This window comes from Oncorhynchus nerka, linkage group LG28 (assembly GCF_034236695.1).
Source record: "Oncorhynchus nerka isolate Pitt River linkage group LG28, Oner_Uvic_2.0, whole genome shotgun sequence".
Classification (NCBI taxonomy): domain Eukaryota; kingdom Metazoa; phylum Chordata; class Actinopteri; order Salmoniformes; family Salmonidae; genus Oncorhynchus; species Oncorhynchus nerka.
In genome coordinates, this window is record NC_088423.1 from 30,944,788 (window position 1) to 30,965,884 (window position 21,097).

The window sequence follows — 21,097 nt, forward strand, 5'->3', positions numbered from 1 at the left end:
ACTGGACTTTATGAATTACTATAACTCTATTACTATAACTCTATTACTAATCGAATCTGCAAATAAAGCTGATCAAATTGATTACACTGTAATGTTTTTATTGTAAGGGAAACTAAAATAGGCTATAGGCCTACGCTTTTTCTAGGACTTTGTAGACTTACACAAAACATATCCCTGACTCTATCTAAACAAATAACTATATATATTTTTTTTATATATATATATTTTTTATAAACAGTGCATTTGAAAATTATTCAGACCCCTTGACTTAAAAAATATATATAATCTTCAATCTACACACAATACCCCATAATCACAAAGCGAAAACAGGTTTTTCATTTTTGGGGGCAAATGTATTAAAAAACTAAACAGAAATACCTTATTTAAATATGTATTCAGACCCTTTGCTAAGAGAATCGAAATTAAGCTCCGATTCATCCTGTTTCCATTGATCATCCTTGAGATGTTTCTATAACTTGATTGGAGTCCAACTACGATAAATTGAATTGATTGGACATGATTTGGAAAGGCACACACCTGTGTATATGGTCCCACAGTTGACAGTGCATGTAAGAGCAAAAACCAACCCATGAGGTCGAAGGAATTGTCCGTACAGCTCAGAGACAGGATTGTGTCGAGGCACAGATCTGGGGAAGGATACCAAAATATTTTTGCAGCATTGAAGGTCCGCAAGAACACAGTGGCCTCCATCATTCTTCAATCAAAAGAAGTTTGGAACCTCCAAAACTCTTCCTTGAGCTGGCCGCCTGGTCAAACTGAACAACCGGGAACTGCCTTGGTCAGGGAGGTGACCAAGAACCCGATGGTCACTCTGACAAAGCTCCAGAGTTCCTCTGTGGAGATGAGAGAACATTCCAGAAGGACAACCATCTCTGCAGCACTCCACCAATCAGGCCTTTATGGTAGAGTGGCCGGAAGGAAGCCACTCCTCAGTAAAAGGCACATGACAGCCCGCTTGGAGTTTGCCAAAAGGCACCTACAGACTTTCAGACTATGAGAAAAAATATTCTCTGGTCTGATGAAACCAAGATTGAACTCTTTGGCCTGAATTTCATGTGTCACTTCTGGAGGAAACCTGACACCATCCCTATGGTGAAGCATGGTGGTGGCAGCATCATGCTGTGGGGATGTTTTACAGCGGCAGGGACTGGGAATCTAGTTAGGATCGAGGGAAAGATGAATTGAGCAAAGTACAGAGAGATCCCTGAAGAAAACCTGATCCAGAGCACTGAGGACCTCAGACTGGGGTGAAGGTTCACCTCCCAACAGGACAACGCCCCTAAGCACACAGCCAAGACAATGCAGGAGTGGCATCGGGACAAGTGTCTGAATGTCCTTGAGTGGCCCAGCCAGAGCCCGGACTTGAACCCGATCAAACATCTCTGGAGAGACCTGAAAATAGCTGTGCAGTGACGCTCCCCATCCAACCTGACAGAGTTTGAGAGGATCTGCAGAGAAGAATGGGAGAAACTCCCCAAATACAGATGTGCCAAGCTTGTAGGGTCATTCCCATGAAGACTCGAGGCTGTAATCGCTACCAAAGTTGCTTCAAGAAAGTATTGAGTAAAGGATCTGTATACTGATGTAAATGTGATATTTCAGCTTTTTATTTTTTATACATTTGCAAAAAAATCTAAAAACCTGCTTTTGCTTTGTCATTATGGGGTATTGTGATTATGGGGTATTGTGTGTAGATTGATTTGGGGGAACAAAATGTGGAAAAAGTCAAGGGGTCTAAATACTTTCCAAATGCACTATATTTACACAAATATAAGGTTTGCTGCATCTTGCAGATTTATATGCATCTGATGCATATGCTAAAGAGGAAGACCGGCAACGTTCTCTAGTGGGTCCTTATAGGCTGAAAGGTCAGGGGGTTCTAGGTTTAAGTGGTGTGGGGGCTGAGCTTTGGAAGAGTGGTTGGGGTTAACTCCTTCCTGGTTGGCCCTGTCCAGGGGTGATGTTGTACGGGGCCACAGTGTCTCCTGACCCATGTCTCAGTCCCCAGTAGTTATGCTGCAATAGCTTGTATGTGCCAGGGGGATAGGGTCAGCTTGTCTTATCTGGTGTACTGTTATCTAATGCATTCTCCCACTACATCTCTCTTCTTCTGTGTCGGGACCTGCGGTCCGTATTGACCCCATTCCGGGCCCGGATCCGGACCGCCTGTTGAGCATGGCTGCTCTATAGCCATCATGGTTACTAATCTGACCATGCTGGTCATCAATGAACGTTTTAACATTTTGAAAAAACGATCTGGCCTTAATGGTCACATGTACTCTTAAATCTCCACCGGTACAGCCAGAAGAGGACAGGCCACCCTTCTGTGCCTGGTTCCTCTCTAGCTTTCTTTCTAGGTTCCTGCGTTTCAGGGGTGTGTCTTAGCCACTGTGTTTCTGCCTCTGAATTGTTTGCTCTTTGGGGTTTAAGCTGCCGCTTTCAAGGAGCTGCTGCGTTCAAGGAGTGGGACTCTAACCTGGAAGCTTATAAGAAACCCCGCTATTCTCTCCGACGAACCATCAAACAGGCCAAGCATCAATACAGGACTAAGATAATAAGTACTACACCGGCTCCAACACTCGTCGGATGTGGGAGGGCATGCAAACTATTACAGACTACAAAGGGAGGCACAGCCGAGAGCTGCACAGTGACATGAGCCTGCCAGACGAGCTAAATAACTTCTATGCTCGCCTTGAGTTAAGTAACACTGAAACATGCATGACAGCATCAGCTGTTCCAGACGACTGTGTGAACACGCTCTCTGCAGTCGATGTGAGTAAGACCTTTAAACAGGTCAACAGTCACAAGGCCGCAGGGCCAGACGGATTACCAGGACGTGTACTCCGAGCATGCGCTGACCAACTGGCAAGTGTCACTGACATTTTCAACCTCTCCCTGTCCGAGTCTGTAATACCAACATGTTTCAAGCAGACCACCATAGTCCCTATGCCCAAGAACACTAAGGCAACCTGCCTAAATGACTACCGACCTGTAGCACTCACGTCTGTAGCAATGAAATGCTTTGAAAGGCTGGTCATGACTCACATCAACACCATTATCCCAGAAACCCTAGACCCACTTCAATTTGCATACCACACCAACATATCCACAGATGATGCTATCTCTATTGCACTCCACACTGCCCTTTCCCACCTGGACAAAAGCAAGACCTATGTGAGAATGCTATTCATTGACTACAGCTCAGCGTTCAACACCATAATGCCCTCAAAGCTCATCACTAAGCTAAGGACCCAGGGACTAAACACCTCCCTCTGCAACTGGATCCTAGACTTCCTGATGGGCCGCCCCCAGGTGGTAAGGGTAGGTAACAACACATCCACCACAGTGATCCTCAACACGGGGGCCCTCAGGGGTGCGTGCTCAGTCCGATCCTGTACTCCCTGTACAATACACAGCTGTACATTTCAATGAAACATGGTGAAGACCCAAAATTGCCCCCCCCTGGAAGCCTGCGTTTCAGACATAAGGAAGTGGATGGCGGCAAATGTTTTTCTTTTAAACTCGTACAAACAGAGATGCTAGTTCTTGGTCCCAAGAAACAAAGAGATCTTCTGTTGAATCTGACAAGTAATCTTGATGGTTGTACAGTCATCACAAATACAACTGTAAAGGACCTTGGCGTTTCTCTGAACCCTGATCTCTCTTTTGACGAACATATCAAAATTGTTTCAAGGACAGCTTTTTTCCATCGAAGTAAACATTGCAAAAATCAGAAACCTTCTGCCCAAAAATTATGCAGAAAAATTAATCTATGCTTTTGTCACTTCTAGATTAGACTACAGCAATGCTTTGCTCTCCGGCTACCCGGAAAAAGCACTAAATAAACTTCAGTTTGTGCTAAACACGACTGCTAAAATCTTGACTAGAGGCAAAAAATGTGATCATATTAGGGTTTTACTGCTAACCTACAAAGCATTACATGGGCTTGCTCCCATCTATCTTTCCTATTTGGTCCTGCTGTACATACCTACACGTACGCTACGGTCACAAGACGCAGGCCTCCTTATTGTCCCTAGAATTTCTGGAGGCAGGGCTTTCTCCTATAGAGCTACGTTTTTATGTAATGGTCTGCCTATCCATGTGAGAGACGAAGACTCGGTCTCGACCTTTAAGTCTTTATTGAAGACTCATTTCTTCAGTAGGTCCTATGACTGAGTGTAGTCTGGCCCAGGGGTGTGAAGGTGAACGGAAAGGCACTGGAGCGACGAACCACCTTTGCTGTCTCTGCCTGGCTAGTTCCTCTCTCTTCACTGGGATTCTCTGCCTCTTACCCTATTATGGGGGCTGATCTCTGACGTGATCTTCCTGTCTGGGTTGGCGCCATTCGGGTTCGTGCCGTGGCGGAGATCTTCGTGAGCTACTCGGCCTTGTCTCAGGGTAGTAAGTTGGTGGTTGAAGATCCCTGTAGTGGTGTGGGTGCTATGCTTTGGCCCTGTCCGGGGGATATAGTAGGACGGGCCACAGTGTCTCCAGACCCCTCCTGTCTCAGCCTCCAGAAATTATGTGTCCGGGGGCTAGTGTCAGTCTGTTATATCTGGAGTATTTCTCCTGTCTTATCCGGTATCCTGTGTGAATTTAAGTATGGTCCCTCTGATTCTCTCTCTCGCTTTCTCTTCTCTCGGAGGACCTGAGCCCTAGGACCATGCCTCAGGACTACCTGGCCTGATGACTCCTTGCTGTCCCCAGTCCACCTGGTTGTGCTGCTGCTCCAGTTTCAACTGTTCTGCCTGCGGCTATGGAACCCTGACCTATTCCCAAGACGTGCTACCTTGTTCCGGACCTGATGTTTTCAACTCTCTCTACTGCACCTGCTGTCTCTAACTCTGAATGATCGGCTATGAAAAGCCAACTGATATTTACTCCTGAGGTGCTGACCTGTTGCACTCTCTACAACCACTGTGATTATTATTATTTGACCTTGCTGATCATCTATGAACATTTGAACATCTTGACCATGTACTGTTATAATCTCCACCCGGCACAGCCAAAAGAGGACTGGCCACCCCTCAGAGCCTGGTTCCTTTCTAGGCTTATTTCTAGGTTCCTGCCTTTCTAGGGAGTTTTTTTTAACCACCGTGCTTCTACATCTGCATTGCTTGCTGTTTAAGGTTTTAGGCTGAGTTTCTATATAGCACTTTGTGACATCGGCTGATGTAAAAAGGGCTTTAAAAACACATTGATTGATTGACTCATGACTGCACGGCCAGGCATGAATCCAACACCATCATTAAGATTGCTGATGACACAAAAGGGGTAGGCCTGACCACCGACACATGGGCGGCAGGTAGCCTAGTGGTTAGAGCGTTGGACTAGTAACCGAAAGGTTGGAAGATCGAATCCCCGAGCAGACAAGGTAAAAATCTGTCATTCTGCCCCCTGAACAAGGCAGATAACCCATTGACCCTAGGCAGTCATTGAAAATAAGAATGTATTCTTAACTGACTTGCCTAGTTAAATAAAAGTAAAATACAATTTAAAAAAATAGGGAGGACCGTGTGGTGCCAGGACAACAACCTCTCAATCAACATGATCAAGACAATAAGGAGATGATTGTGGACAACAGGAAAAGGAGGACTGAGCACACCTTCATTCTCATGGACAGGGCTGTAGTGGAGCAGGTTGAGAGCTTCAAGTTCCTTGGTGTCCACATTACCAACAAACTAACATGGTCCAAGCACACCAAGACAGTCATGAAGAGGGCACGACAAAACCTATTCCACCCCAGGAGACTGAAAAGATTTGGCATGGATCCTCAAAAGGTTTAACAGCTGCACCATTGAGATCCCTGCCTGGTATGGCAACTGCTCGGCCGCAAGGCACTACCGGGAATAGTGCGTACATCACCGGGGCCAAGATTATTGCAACCCAGGACCTCTATACCAGGCGGTGTCAAAGGAAGGACCTAAAAATTGTCAAAGACTCCAGCCATCCTAGTCATAGACTCTTCTCTCTGCTTCCGCACGGCAAGCGGTACTAGAGAGCCAAGTCTAGGTCCAAGAGGCTTCTAAACAGCTTCTACCCCCAAGCCATAAGACTCCTGAACAGCTAATCAAATGGCTACCCAGACTATTTGCATTGCCCCATCCCCCTCTTCTACACCGCTGCTACTCTCTGTTATTATATATGCATAGTCACATTAATAACTCTACCTACATGTACATATTACCTCAATACCGGTACGCCCTGCATATAGCTCCACTATTGTTATTTACTGTTGCTCTTTAATTATTTATTACTCTTATCACTTACTTTAAAAATAAAAAAAATCTTAAAATTGCATTGTTGGTAAGTAAGCATTTCAATGTAAGGTCTACCTGTTATATTCGGCGTTTGTGACAAATGAGATTTGATTTGATTTGAGGCTGGTGCTGATGCAAAAAGGTCTTTATAAAATCAATTTCATGCATGTATGGTGTACAGAAAGTATACATCTGCACAAAAGTGTATTATAACTTGTCTGCACTCTATAGAGCCCTCACCCTCGTTTATCATAGACATCTGGTCTCCCATCTGCGCCGGACAGACGGTCTGACTCTGGGCTGTTGATCCTCCGGTACCGCAGAGCGCAGACCTGAGCACCAGTCATTTCTGGGGGAGCTCCACCCACAGTGGCCTCAGGACACACCCCTCTAGCAGGCTCCTCCTCCGCAGCCAACTGTCCCTGGGGGAATGAGGGTTTCTAGGGTTACCACTGTTAGAAAGCACTGTCAAGAGTTAGACCTATTCTGTTGACTCATTTCAAATAAGAATTCTAGGTATATAGCAGCTTGAATTGTACTGTAAATGCGTTACTATTTGCTTTACCATGTTTGAGCACTGTAAATTCATGGTAAACACAGTACCTGAAATATATATCTTGCTCTATCTACAACCAGGTATGTCTATATCCTCTGAATGTAATAGATGGTAATTGAAAACCAACAAGAAAGTAAACTAGCCCTTTTAATTTATTTCTAACTTTGAGTATATTTAAAGAAGGCCATGTTTTACAGTGCTGCCATCACCAAAGTGAGACACACAGAGGATGTATTAGATGGTCCCTTCTGTACCTTGCTGATGCTGATCCTGAGTTGGTTGCGGTTGAAGTCGGTGTCGTTCCACGCCTCGCCTTCCGCCTGGGGTCGTGTCCCCTCGCAAGGCCTGCTAGGTACTGCAGGTGGAGCATTCTCCTGGTCACTCAGGTGCTCATCTTGTAGAACGTCATCTGTGTTCTCCCTCGGCAGCTCCCCAGGAATCAGAGTCACGTTCACCACCCTGGGAAAGCACAGAACATACACTGACATTTTTACTATTTGTTTATTGATTGCCTTTATTTAACCAGGTAAGTTATTGAGAACACATTCTCTTTTACAAAACAACGAGGCGATGAAATAGATTTGTGTTGTCGAAAATATCCTGTACCACTTCAAATGCAAACAGTGTGCTACAAATTCTCATAGTTGCATTCTAATCCTGAATGAATTATCACAACAAGGCATTGGACTATCTGTTCCTGATTTTTTAATGTAAATTAGGCTACAGGTAATGGGAATTGTACAATCTCTTGGCTAGCTGGATGTTTTAATATTTCATATTAATGTGTCCAAAATGTTCTTAAGTGTGATCCCATTTGAATTCCTTTCTGCTGTTTAATCTGGTTGATAAGTAGTGGATACACTGTTCAAATCAAATCAAATCACATTTTTTATTAGTCACATGTGCCGAATACAACAGTGAACCTTACAGTGAAATGCTTACTTACGAGCCCCAAACCAACAATACAGTTATAAAGAATGTAAAATACAAATAAGAAGAAGAAATAAAAAGTAACAAGTAACTAAAGAGCAGCAGTAAAATAACAATAGCGAGACTATATACAGGGGGGGTACTGGTACAGAGTCAATGTGCGGGGGCACAGGTTAGTTGAGGTAATTGAGGTAAAATGTACATGTACGTAGAGTTATTAAAGTGACTATGCATAAATGATAACAACAGAGAGTATCAGCGGTGCAAAAAGGGGGGGGGGGGTGCAATGCAAATAGTCTGGGTAACCATTTGATTAGATGTTCAGGAGTCTTATGGCTTGGAGGTAGAAGCTGTTTAGAAGCCTCTTGGACTTAGACTTGGCGCTCTGGTACTGCTTGACATGCGGTAGCAGAGAGAACAGTCTATGACTTGGGTGGCTGGAGTCTTTGAATATTTAGGGCCTTCCTCTGACACCACCTGGTATTAAGGTCTTGGATGGCAGGCAGCTTTGCCCCAGTGATGTACTGGTCCGTATGCACTCCCCTATGTAGTGCCTTGCGGTCGGAGGCTGAGCAGTTGACATTCCAGGCAGTGATGCAACCAGTTAGGATGCTCTCGATGGTGCAGCTGTAGAACCTTTTGAGGATCTGAGGACACATGCCAAATATTTTTAATTTCCTGAGGGGGGAATAGGTTTAGTTGTGCCCTCTTCATGACTGTCTTGGTGTGCTTGGACCATGTTAGTTTGTTGGTGATGTGAACAACAAGGAATTTGAAGATCTCAACCTGCTCCACTCGGTCCTCTTATTCCTGTAGTCCACAATCATCTCTTTTGTCTTGATGACGTTGAGGTTGTTGTCCTGGCACCACACGGCCAGGTCTCTGACCTCCTCCCTTTTGGCTGTCTCATCGTTGTCGGTGAACAGGCCTAACACTGTTGTGTCATCTGCAAACTTAATGATGGGTGTTGGAATCGTGCCTGGCCGTGCAGTCATGAGTGAACAGGGAGTACAGGAGGGGACTGAGCACGCACCCCTGAGTGGCCACTGTGTTGAGGATCAGTGTGACGGATGTATTGTTGCCGACTCTTACTACCTGGAGGCGGCCCGTCAGGAAGTCCAGGATCCAGTTGCAGAGGGAGGTGTTTAGTCCCAGGTTCCTTAGCTTAGTGATGAGCTTTGAGGGTACTATGGTGTTGAACGCTGAGCTGTAGTCAATGAATAGCATTCTCACAAAGGTGTTGCTTTTGTCCAGGTGGGAAAGGGCAGTGTGGAGTGCAATAGAGATTGCATCATCTGTGGATCTGTTTGGGCGGTATGCAAATTGGAGTGGGTCTAGGGTTTCTGGGATAATGGTGTTGATGTGAGCAATGACCAACCTTTCAAAGCACTTCATAGCTACAGACGTGAGTGCTATGGGTCGGTAGTCATTTAGGCAGGTTGCCTTAGTGTTCTTGGGCACAAGGACTATGGTGGGCTGCTTAAAACCTGTTGGTATTACAGACTCGGACAGGGAGAGGTTGAAAATGTTAGTGAAGACACTTACCAGTTGGTCAGCGCATGCTCGCAGTACACATCCTGGTAATCTATCTGGCCTTGCGGCTTTGTGAATGTTGACCTGTTTAAAGGTCTTACTCACATCGGCTGCGGAGAGCATGATCACACAGACTTGCTGAACAGCTGGTGCTCTCAAGCATGTTTCAGTGTTATTTACCTCGAAGCGAGCATATCAGTAGTTTAGCTCGTCTGGTAGGTTTGTGTAACTGGGCAGCTCTCGGCTGAGCTTCCCTTGTAGTCTGTAATTGTTTGCAAGCCCTGCCACATCCGACAAGCGTCAGGTGTAGTACGATTTGATGTTAGTCCTGCATTGACACTTTTCCTGTTTGATGGTTCGTCGGAGGGCATAGCGGGATGTCTTATAAGCTTCCCGGTTAGAGTCCCGATCCTTGATAGCGGCAGCTCTAGCCATTAGTTCAGTGTGGATGTTGCCTGTAATCCATGGCTTCTGGTCGGGGTGTGTACGTATGGTCACAGTGGGGACGACGTCATCAATACACTTACTGATGAAGCCAATGACTGATGTGGTGTACTCCTCAATGCCATCAGAGGAATCGCAGAACATATTCCAGTCTGTGCTAGCAAAACAGTCCTGTAGCTTAGCATCTGCTTCATCTGACCACTATTCAGGAACCAGGAGGATAGAATTATGGTCAGATTTGCCAAATGGAGGGCGAGGGAGAGCTTTGTATGCGTCTCTGTGTGTGGAGTAAAGGTGGCCTAGAGTTTTTTTCCCTCTGGTTGTACATTTAACATGCTGATAGAAATTTGGTAAGACAGATTTAAGTTTCCCTGCATTAAAGTCCGCGGCCACTAGGAGTGCCGCCTCTGGGTGAATGTTTTCCTGTTTGCTTATGGCGGAATACAGCTCATTGAGTGTGGTCTTAGTTCCAGCTTCAGTCTGTGGTGGTATGTAGACAGCTGAGAAAAATACAGATGAAAACTCTCTAGGTAGATAGTGTGGTCTACAGCTTATCATGAGATACTCTACCACAGACAAGCAAAGCCTCGAGACTTCGTTAGATATCGTGCACCAGCTGTTATTTACAAAAATACATAGTCCGCCGCCCCTTGTCTTACCAGATGCCACTGTTCTATCCTGCTGATACAGCGAATAACCAGCCAGCTGTATGTTGATAATGTCGTCGTTCACTCACGACTCTGGGAAGCATAAGATTTTACAGTTTTGAATGTCCCATTGGTAGTTTAATCTTCCGCGTAGGTCATCGATTTTATTTTCCAAAGACTGCACGTTTGCTAGCAGAATGGAAGGCAGTGGGGGTTTATTCGATCGCCTACAAATTCTCGAAAGGCAGCCTGCCCTCCGGCCCCTTTTTCTCTGCCTTCTCTACGCAAATGATGGGCATCTGGGCCTGTTCCCGGGAAAGCAGTATGTCATTCACGTTGGGCTCATCGGGCTCGTTAAAGGAAAAAAAGGATTCTGCCAATTCGTGGTGAGTAATCGCAGTTCTGATGTCCAGAATATCTTTTCGGTCATAAGAGACGGTAGTAGCAACATTATGTAAAAAATAAGTAAAGAAATAAGTTACAAACAACGCAAAGAAACTAACAAAAAAAACACAATCAGTTAGAGACATGTAAAATGTCAGCCTTCTTCATCTTTATTTTGATACTGTCATGGCCGTCATAAGAATTGGACCAAAGTGCAACGTGGTGGGCGTACATTTTCCTTTTATTTTAGTAAATGTCGCCAACAAACGAAAAACAACCGTGAAGCTTACAGGGTTAAGTGCCACTAACAAAGATAACTACCCACACTGAAAGGAGGGAAAAAGGGCTACCTAAGTATGATTCCCAATCAGAGACAACGATAGACAGCTGTCCCTGATTGAGAACCATATCCGGCCAAAACATAGAAATAAAGAAACATAGAAAACAAAACATAGAATGCCCACCCCACATCACACCCTGACCTAACCAAATAGAGAAATAAAACGTCTCTCTAAGGTCAGGGCGTGACAGATGCGTTTGTAATAAACCTAAATTGCTCATTTTGATTTCCTTACCCGACCACAGCGGGGGTCTGTCGTGTGTTCTGTTGAGGGGGCGTTGACGTGCAGGTGGACAGAGGCACTCCATCCGTCCCTCCCTTTTCCCAATCAAAAGACTCGTTCTCTGTGATGATGCGTTCCTTCATACTGTTCTCAAAGACAGACATCAGCAACTGCAAAGAGGATCACAGAGAAATGTAAAAAGTAAGGTATAAAGGTGGAATTCAATCAAACCTACAATGCTATAAAATAATAGGCTTTACTTTAAGTAGTAAACGTTATTTACTTTTGTTTAGTTTCGACATACTGTAGTTTTATTACTGATACTTAAGAGAGCAGGTATGGTATGGGAGTTAGTCTCACATTGCCACACTTCCAGGTCTTGTTCACTCTGCTATTGAAGTGAACGCAAGGAAATCAAGGTTCAGTGGGGATTAACAAGGTGAATCCACTTGCAGGGAGTGAACAGTACGTATTCATGTCTAAGAATTAACCAATGATATCAGGCCACACCCGGCCATGATTACAGACACCTGTGTGTGTCCTTTGACACCATATAAACTAGTGACCTGCAGTGTTTGTCATTATACCCTGATGAAGACAGCGTGTCTGTCGAAATGTTGGATATTAGGTTATTAAATGATTGCATCTGAGCTCCTAGAGTGTGTGGCTCTCCTTTTCTTTTTCAAGTGAACAGTACGTACCTGGTAATCTGGTTTGGTAAAGTAGTCAAGCCCTAAAACATGATCCAGGAACACATGGAACTCAGATGGCATGTGTTTGAGCAGCATTCTGTGGTCGTAGCGCTCCTTAATCTGACCCACTTGCTCCTGGTGGCACACAAGAGATACAGTAGAAACCATTAGAAATCAGTTGAGCCCAGCAAGACACCAGTAGACACCAGTAACCATTCTCTACTGCAGGGTTTCTTAATCCTGTTCCTGGGGACCCAAAGAAGGGATTTTTTGTTTTTGCCCTAACACTACACACATGATTCCACTAATCAAAGGTTTGATGATGAATAGTTGAGTCTAACCAGGTGTGTAGTGCTCGACCAAACATAACAATGTGCACCCCTTTGGGCCCACTGCACCAGGACACAGAAATATTGGAAATAACTGAAACTGCAGTAGACAGTAGCTCACCTTATCTTTTATTTTTCGCCATGGTAGCTGACCGACTGCAAATTCTACCAACATGTAAAATAGCGACCATAGATCGTCATGGCGACCCATTTCCTGAGAAGTTAAAGAATGAGTTAATCAATTAATTATTTTCATGACTTATTAGAACTTGAATCTGAACCTGCAACAGTTATTTTGGATTTCCCGACAAACTGATGATACACAAAACCCTCAGGTCTAAATTAATTTGTAGTGCATTGCATTTTTCGAACCCAAAAAGACACTTACTTTGTTTTTATGAGCATTTACTGAAGCATAACGAACAGTGCCCCGAAATCCCGCTACAGTTCTGGGCTGGAAAAATAAAATAAAGTAAATTCTCTTTTCAGCACGAAACCTAAAAGAATTTCACACTGACAACTAGAAAGAAAAATAAAGTATTTAAATTAAAAACTCAAAAGAGACAAGGAAGGATATGGAAAATATCTCAGGCAGGGAGAGATAATAAAAACTGAAATGGGATCAAGCACCTTACTGATGAGACGGATCACAAGCATGCGCTTCGAACAGAAAAGGCCAAAAAGGAACAGCAAAACTGCAAAACATAAAATCACACAGGTGAAAAAAGGACAGCATCACATTGCTGCAAAACAACTGTAAACGCTTTATTAACATCAACACTTTGTGAACATAATTATTGAAACAATGTTGCAGTAATTTACAGTAACAAACTATGAACTAATGCATTTACAAAGCATAAGGCATCATTTAAATGTATAATTTTCCTGTGATATCTTCCTGATATTTGTAGTTTCTTATAGTCATTGGAATCTGTGATATAATAACTGGAATCTGCATCACCATTTTGGCTCAAGAGTGGAGGATGACAGGTTTGACCTTGATAATAACACCCATTCCATTCGGCAGGTAGTCCTATGAATATTACCTTAGAAACTGCATGTTAGAATTTACAACAGTGTGTGTGTGTGTGTGTGTGTGTGTGTGTATACTGTATGTGTGTGTGTGTGTGTGGTCTAGTTGCTGTTCTAAATCTGCAGTACAGACCCGCCCTTCTAATCGATGAGTGGAGGCTGAGTCAGCAAAAAGAAAAGCAGAAAGAATCTCCACTGTGGCCCATCAGCCTATATCAGCCTAGCCAACTTCATCAACCTATATCAGCCTAACCAACTACATCAACCTATATCAGGCTAGCCAACTACATCAACCTATATCAGGCTAGCCAACTCTCCATCAGCCTATATCAGGCTAGCCATCTACATCAACCTATATCAGGCTAGCCAACTCTCCATCAGCCTATATCAGCCTAGCCAACTACATCAACCTATATCAGGCTAGCCAACTTTCCATCAGCCTATATCAGCCAAGCCAACTACATCAACCTATATCAGGCTAGCTAACTCTCTATCAGCCTATATCAGCCTAGCCAACTACATCAACCTATATCAGGCTAGCCAACTCTCTATCAGCCTATATCAGCCTAGCCAACTCTCCATCAGCCTATATCAGCCTAGCGAACTACATCAACCTATATCAGGCTAGCCAACTCTCCATCAGCCTATATCAGCCTAGCCAACTACATCAGCCTATATCAGCCTAGCCAACTCTCCATAAGCCTATATCAGCCTAGCCAACTACATCAACCTATATCAGGCTAGCCAACTCTACATCAGCCTAGCCAACTACATCAACCTATATCAGCCTAGCCAACTACATCAACCTATATCAGGCTAGCCAACTCTACATCAGCCTAGCCAACTACATCAACCTATATCAGGCTAGCCAACTCTACATCAGCCTATATCAGCCTAGCCAACTACATCAACCTATATCAGGCTAGCCAACTCTACATCAGCCTATATCAGCCTAGCCAACTACATCAACCTATATCAGGCTAGCCAACTCTCCATCAACCTATATCAGCCTAGCCAACTCTCCATCAGCCTGTATCAGGCTAGCCAACTCTCCATCAGCCTGTATCAGGCTAGCCAACTCTCCATCAGCCTGTATCAGGCTAGCCAACTCTCCATCAGCCTGTATCAGGCGAGCCAACTCTACATCAGCCTGTATCAGGCTAGCCAACTCTACATCAGCCTGTATCAGGCTAGCCAACTCTACATCAGCCTGTATCAGGCTAGCCAACTCTCCATCAGCCTGTATCAGGCTAGCCAACTCTCCATCAGCCTGTATCAGGCTAGCCAACTCTCCATCAGCCTGTATCAGGCTAGCCAACTCTACATCAGCCTGTATCAGGCTAGCCAACTCTACATCAGCCTGTATCAGGCTAGCCAACTCTAGATCCGTCTGTATCAGGCTAGCCAACTATTAATCACATCATAAAAAGGCACATGCCCTGTGCTTTCCTATTCTCCTACCCACTGTGCCCTGAGGACCAAGCATTTCCTGTGCAAAAAAAACATTGCCACTACCCCTCCTAATTCAACACCAAAACAGCAAACCTTATACCCCATGTCCTATATTCTTGCTATATTCATAACATAATAAATTAAATGAAGAAAATCCTTCCACTGCTACTTACCGGTCGGACCTCTCCGGTAGTGTTGGTGTACTGGCGAGCCAGGCCAAAGTCTAACATAAAGCACTTTCTATAGGTGGAGGGGAGTCGACCCATGGCAAAGTTTGACTGGAAAAAAAACAACAGAAAAACAGAGTTGAGTCAAGGACATCACAGGCATATCAACAAGTGAAGCCCAAAGCAGTGTTTCTCTCTGTCATTGTATAGACATGACCCTAGCTCACACCCTCTCTCTCACACACACACACACACACACACACACACACACACACACACACACACACACACACACACACACACACACACACACACACACACACACACACACACACACACACACCTCTCTCTCTCTCTATCTCACACCCACTCTCTCTATCTCACCCCCATTTCTCTCTATCTCACATCTTTGCTCTTTCTCTCACCCACCCCTCTCTATCTCTGACATGTAAAGTGCCCCCTACAGGCTTGATGTCTTAGTGCAGGAATCCCCCAGAGTCAATGACCTCTATGAACTCTAGAATAGATTAAATAGTCTTACAATCCATTATAACCACACATCACAATGCCTTATACCTGCAAGCTTTAGGTAAAGTGCTACAGAGAGGGCCACCTACAGGCTTGATGTCTCTGTGCAGGAAGCCCACAGAGTGGATTGCCTCTATGGACTCCAGGATCTGTTTTCCCAGGCGTAGCGTGGTGCTCATGGTGAAAGTGCCGCGGGGTTGACTCCTCCTCAGGTCCGCTAGGTTTCTCCCCTGCTGGGGTGGAGAGAAGGGGGAGGGAAAGAGGGGGAAGGTGGGGGGAGAGAGTGAGATGGAGGGGTCAGAGGGAGGGAGGGTAGAGAGAGATGAGAGAAAACAGGGGGAGGGAGATGGGGGACGGAGAGAGGGAGAGGGGGGAGATAGAGGGAGAGAAATATTTTTCATTCATTTTTTTCTACTTAGTTGTAGCCTTGGCTACGATTCTCTCTACCTAAAGAAATTGTATCAGACTGTTCTGATAAATGGTTACCTGAAGTTGCATGACCACATAGTTAAACTTCTCGTTCCTTCCACATCCAATGAATTTACAGACATGATTTTTCCCTGTGACAGAAGTGAGAGGTTAGTGTAAATGTGATTATACAGTCATTATAAAATGAGCTATCTACGAATCTACTTGTACCATCACAGTTAAACAACTGATTCAGTTGGATGTTTAAGATTAAGATTACTTTCTTTTTGCATCTGTTTTTGGGACAACAGACCAGAACAAGCAAAGCTGACAGACACAGAAATACCCCAAAATAAATACTGCCTAAGAGATCGACGATGTGAAACACTCACTGCCAAAATATAATTTTGCACAAAGCAGTATAAACCCCAGTGCAGCAGGCATGTCAACTGATTGACTACCTAACTGATCAAACCTCAGAACAGAACAAACAGTCACCACACCTACAACCTTGCCTATCACACTAATCAAATGGCTAGACAGACAGATGTCACATCAGACCATAGCCAGACAACTTAATTAACCTTGCCATGCTTATTCATGTACAAGGTGATGTTGTCATTGATTGATCGTGTCCTTAGTGAACCCAATCTGTCCCCGGTATCTGCCTGCCCTGCCCTTACCTTGCAGTTTCTTTTTCATAACAGTAAAGTGGAATTTCATCACAAAGGGTGATATATAGTGCAGGAGAAGAGAAAGTGGCAAAGGTCACAGGGATTGAACCCACAACCTTTGAGTTTCTAATACATGCTTGTATTAGTGGCGTTACCAGTTAACCACACAAACACACAGCTGTACGTGTGATTGTGTGTTACTGCTTAAACACATAGGCCCTTACCTTGCAGTTTTTTGAGGACAGCCACCTCCATCTTGAGGACCTGTTTAGGCTGCTGGGCTGACTCTACCTTGAGAGCCACATTCTCTCTGGTCAGCAGGTCCAACGCCTCGTAGATCTCCCCGAAACCTCCCCCGCCAATTTTCTTCAGCTGGGAATGGTGGCAGAGGAGAGACAAGGGTGGAATAAACACAGTAGAAAAGTCAGGATTGTGGATGCCTGCTTCTTACTGTTTGCTGCCTGTTCTTTGAAGTGAACATTTAGAAAATGCTAGTTCTCCACTAACCTGGTCCCAGATCGGTTGGTGTTGTCTTGCCAATTTTTATGGTCATTGTCACGCCTAACAATGACCATATCATTTGGCAAGACAGCACCAACAGATCTGTGACCAGGCTAGTTCTCATCAGGTGAAGGAACATTCTAAATCAGGGACTCTCAACTCTTGCATTATGTGTTTCATTTGAATCAATTGCTTAATTATTCCACCAGTCACTCAGCTGAGAGTCAATTACATGGTCAAAATGTCTCTGAAGATAAAACCAAACTCACCACTTTCCATCGGTCCTTTACCAAGCAGTTTGGGGGCAGGATGTCCACCTGCTCCCCCGCTCCGTTCATGTTTTCGTCGGGCTGGGCGGCCGTCCCTACGCACTGCATTGGCCGGCCAGACAGAGACACAGCAGCTCCCAACTTGATTCAGCCATTTACCTGTGAAGAAGAACACAGTAATGTAAGCTACAACATACACAAATAGAGTATACAACACATACATTATGAATAAAAAAAGTATTCTCTAAACTGACTAACTCATTTTAAAACAACAAGGTACAAGCTTGACAATACAATGAGGCCACAAAACCAATATGTCAGGAAGAGCAGCAGATTTAGCCTCGGTCTCCTGGTAAACTGTCGACATGTCACTAACGTCTCTGAACCCCAAATATGTCTATGTGGTCATAAGTAAACAATTTGGCCCAATGGACAGCACCGCTCTCCGTGCTTAACAAAAATTCAGCACCACAGACAGCACCACTATCCTCAGCACCACGGAAAGCACTGCGACCCATGTTTAAAACAAATGTGTTGGTCACAGATTCAGCACTAGGGACAACAACAGTTAGCGCTAAAATATTAGATAGATTGCATGCAATTTAGCTACAAATGGAATCCATAGGCATAGGTGTGACTGAAGCTGTCTTTTCAGCACATTGGACAGCACCACTCATTACAGCAACGTGCTGGCCAAGGACAGCGCCGCAGCACCCCTCATTTAACACACTTGCTGGCATTCTCTACGCCAGTGTTTCCCCACTCCTCAAATACACTTTTTTGTTGTAGCCCCAGACAGGCACACCTGATTCAAATAATCATCAAGCACTCAATGAGTTGAATTAAGTGGGTTTGTCCAGGGCAACTACAGAAATGTGTGCTGTTTGGGGTACTAGAGGACTGTAGTTGGGAGACACTGCTTTAGGCTTGCGCTGCCTGCCAGACAGCATACCTACAGGTAACTACTAAAATCAAGGAAACACCAACATAAAGTGTCTTAATTAGGGTGTTGGGCCACCACGAACCAGAACAGCTTCAATGCACCTTGGCATAGATTCTACAAGTGTCTGAAACTCTATTGGAGAGATGCAACAATTTTTCCACAAGAAATGACATAATTTATTGTTTTGTTGATGGTGGTGGACAGTGCTATATCAGGCACTGCTCCAGAATCTCCCACAAGTGTTCAATTGGGTTGAGATCTGGTGAGATAAACACACACACACACACACACCCTTTAAACCCCCTATGCTCCTTTGAGACCCCTCTTTCAAAGTCACTGAGATCTCTTCTAGCCATGGTAGCCAAAATAATGGACAACTGGGCATTTTTATACATGACCCTCAGCATGATAGAATGTTAATTGCTTAAATAACTCAGTAACCACACCTGTGTCGAAGCACCTGATTTCAATATAACTTATATCCCTCATTTATGCAAGTTTCCTTTATTTTGGCAGTTAGTTTATAGTTATAAAGTTTCCTTTATTTTTGTATTAGAACGGCTGGGCTAAAAGCATTCCCAAATCAAATGCAGAAGCAGGAGAGAACATCCTGAGGACTTACACTAGTGTGGAAGCTTCCCACTGCCCTAGACAGTTCATGTGCTGAAGGTACACTCAATGCAACAATGCAAAGTAATAAAGCCATGTTCAAGTTCATTAACTCTGTCATGCAATTACCTCGAGGTTCAATAATGTCAATTTACACTTGGGTGATTAAAGTTAAGTACACCTGCATTGGGGACTTTGGATTGAACAACTCCAATACCACACACCCAGTGTTGGCAAAACACTTTTAGTAGGCCAATATTTAAACCATGTCTTTATATTCTTCCAAATCTATAACGAACCCCATCACAAAAAATAGACTGGTCAATTGCAACACCTAAAATCCATTATCATAGTAGGCTACTAAGAAAACCATGTGATCATTTTCAAGTATGTAACTAGGCTACATTTTACAGCTACATTTATATTTGGAATTAGGAAAAGGGTGTAACATTTTAGTAGGCCACTGCACTGTCTAATGTTGGGCCTATGAATTACTTGTAATTTGCGCTCTCACCTTACTGCTACAATCACAGGGTGGGAAACGTTCTGTTTCCAATAGGCTTTCCTTAGATATCATTCCATAAGACACAACCTCTCCTCCATTGCAACTAACAGAAGTCCCCAGGCCCATAAGCTCTACTATCATTCTCCTCCTACTGTTACATTTTCTCCGCACTGCAGTTCCGGCGCTCTCTCAACGGGTAGGGAGGGTTACCATCCAAGCGGTAGGCACAGCCCATACAGAGTTCTAATTCTAGGATTGACGTTTTCTTAGTATCAACATTCACCATCGCCCTGCGCCCCTGGCCCAATGGACAGGTTGTGTACCTTTACTCCGCCCCTAAAACATATTTCAGGAATCACCCATTGGATCAATATCAGTCAATCAGCCGCCATGAAACGTTCCACTGCACGGTAAAGCCGCGAGTTGCACTTTGGGAAATGTCGTTTATAGTCGGAAAGCCGATGCAAAGAGACCCGACTAGATGCTTGTAAAAGACTACACCTCCTGTGTAAGCGACTCAAATCACTGACGTAAGTCTGCATTATGATGGTTCTTTCTAAATTATTCATGATTCTTGTTATATAGATGTAAAAAAGACTAATTGTTATGTTCAAGCTCCTTACGTCATCTGGCATCATTGCCAATAACTGTGTTGTGGAGTGACACCGTGATCTATTCCAGATTGCTTTATTCTCTAGAAACAGCGCATCGAAGTGGCGTTGCTCTCCCAAGTTATCATACCAAAGCGAGCGACCTTGTATTCAGCATCATTATTGACAAAGTGCCAATGCCTTGGATGTTCTTTATGTCCGCAAGATCATCTACATCAATTCAACAAAGAGCAAAACATTGTATCCAGACCTGATTTTCTGACATCGTTGTAGGGTCTCGGTTCGCGAGGCATTTGAGAGGTGCATCAGTCCTTGTGCGAGGTCGTGTTAATGACATATGTGTCGGTTATCGTTGCACCATTCTCCATCCTCCCCGTTATACGCCTCTACTCCTCTGAATCAGCATCACCGAGATTCTCCCATTACGCAACGCGCGCAGTCTTGCATGACCATGGATGGTTGTTGCGTGGTAACGTGAGGAGCGCACGGCGCTCGATAAGCGCCTGTTGAGAAATTATGTATTGTGTGAAATGTGCCGGAAATAGCAGATTCAGTAGCAGCACCAAACTAACAGTGTGTCTGTAGGATCTTAGGCAAATGCAAAATGCACTAGTGCACAATGCACAATGGTTTCACTGAGTCACTAACCATGACCTCCTCCTTTGTGTAGATTCATTTTACACGCAAGAGGGCACTGTTTCTCCACAGATAAATTCCAGTTCTCATTCGTGCATTTAACCTTGACGTTTGGCCCTCATGATCGAAGCGCCTCTGCTTTTGGAGGGGGTACTCAATTTACTGTTGAGTGTTAGAAAGGTAGAATAAACAAGGTGCAATTTCGACATTTGGTAGTGCATCAGCAGTTTTCCACTTGTTATGTCAGTCTGATAGTCACTCAAATCTAAACCGTGTAGTTGGCCCAATCATCAACAACCAGACACATACAGTAGGGCATGTGCCCAGGGTCCTTGACCTCCAGCGGGGCAGTCATTGATTTTGTTAGTCACACTCATTCAGAAAACATGAACCTGGCATAAGT

The 21,097-nt window shown here is 44.3% G+C and overlaps 1 protein-coding gene across 1 annotated transcript in view; it reads right to left on the minus strand.

Moving 5' to 3' along the window:
- LOC115113122 (tau-tubulin kinase 1-like) overlaps positions 1-20,613 on the minus strand; it is a 34,342-nt gene extending 13,729 nt beyond the window's left edge. Inside the window, 12 exon segments of the mRNA XM_029640382.2 lie at positions 6,522-6,703; positions 7,092-7,296; positions 11,351-11,508; positions 12,040-12,165; positions 12,481-12,573; positions 12,748-12,813; positions 15,017-15,121; positions 15,628-15,771; positions 16,025-16,098; positions 16,845-16,992; positions 17,391-17,549; positions 20,309-20,613. Of these exon segments, the coding sequence (XP_029496242.2) occupies positions 6,522-6,703; positions 7,092-7,296; positions 11,351-11,508; positions 12,040-12,165; positions 12,481-12,573; positions 12,748-12,813; positions 15,017-15,121; positions 15,628-15,771; positions 16,025-16,098; positions 16,845-16,992; positions 17,391-17,498 (1,409 nt within the window). The 5' untranslated portion in view covers positions 17,499-17,549; positions 20,309-20,613.
- Between the last annotated feature and the right edge of the window lie 484 nt (positions 20,614-21,097).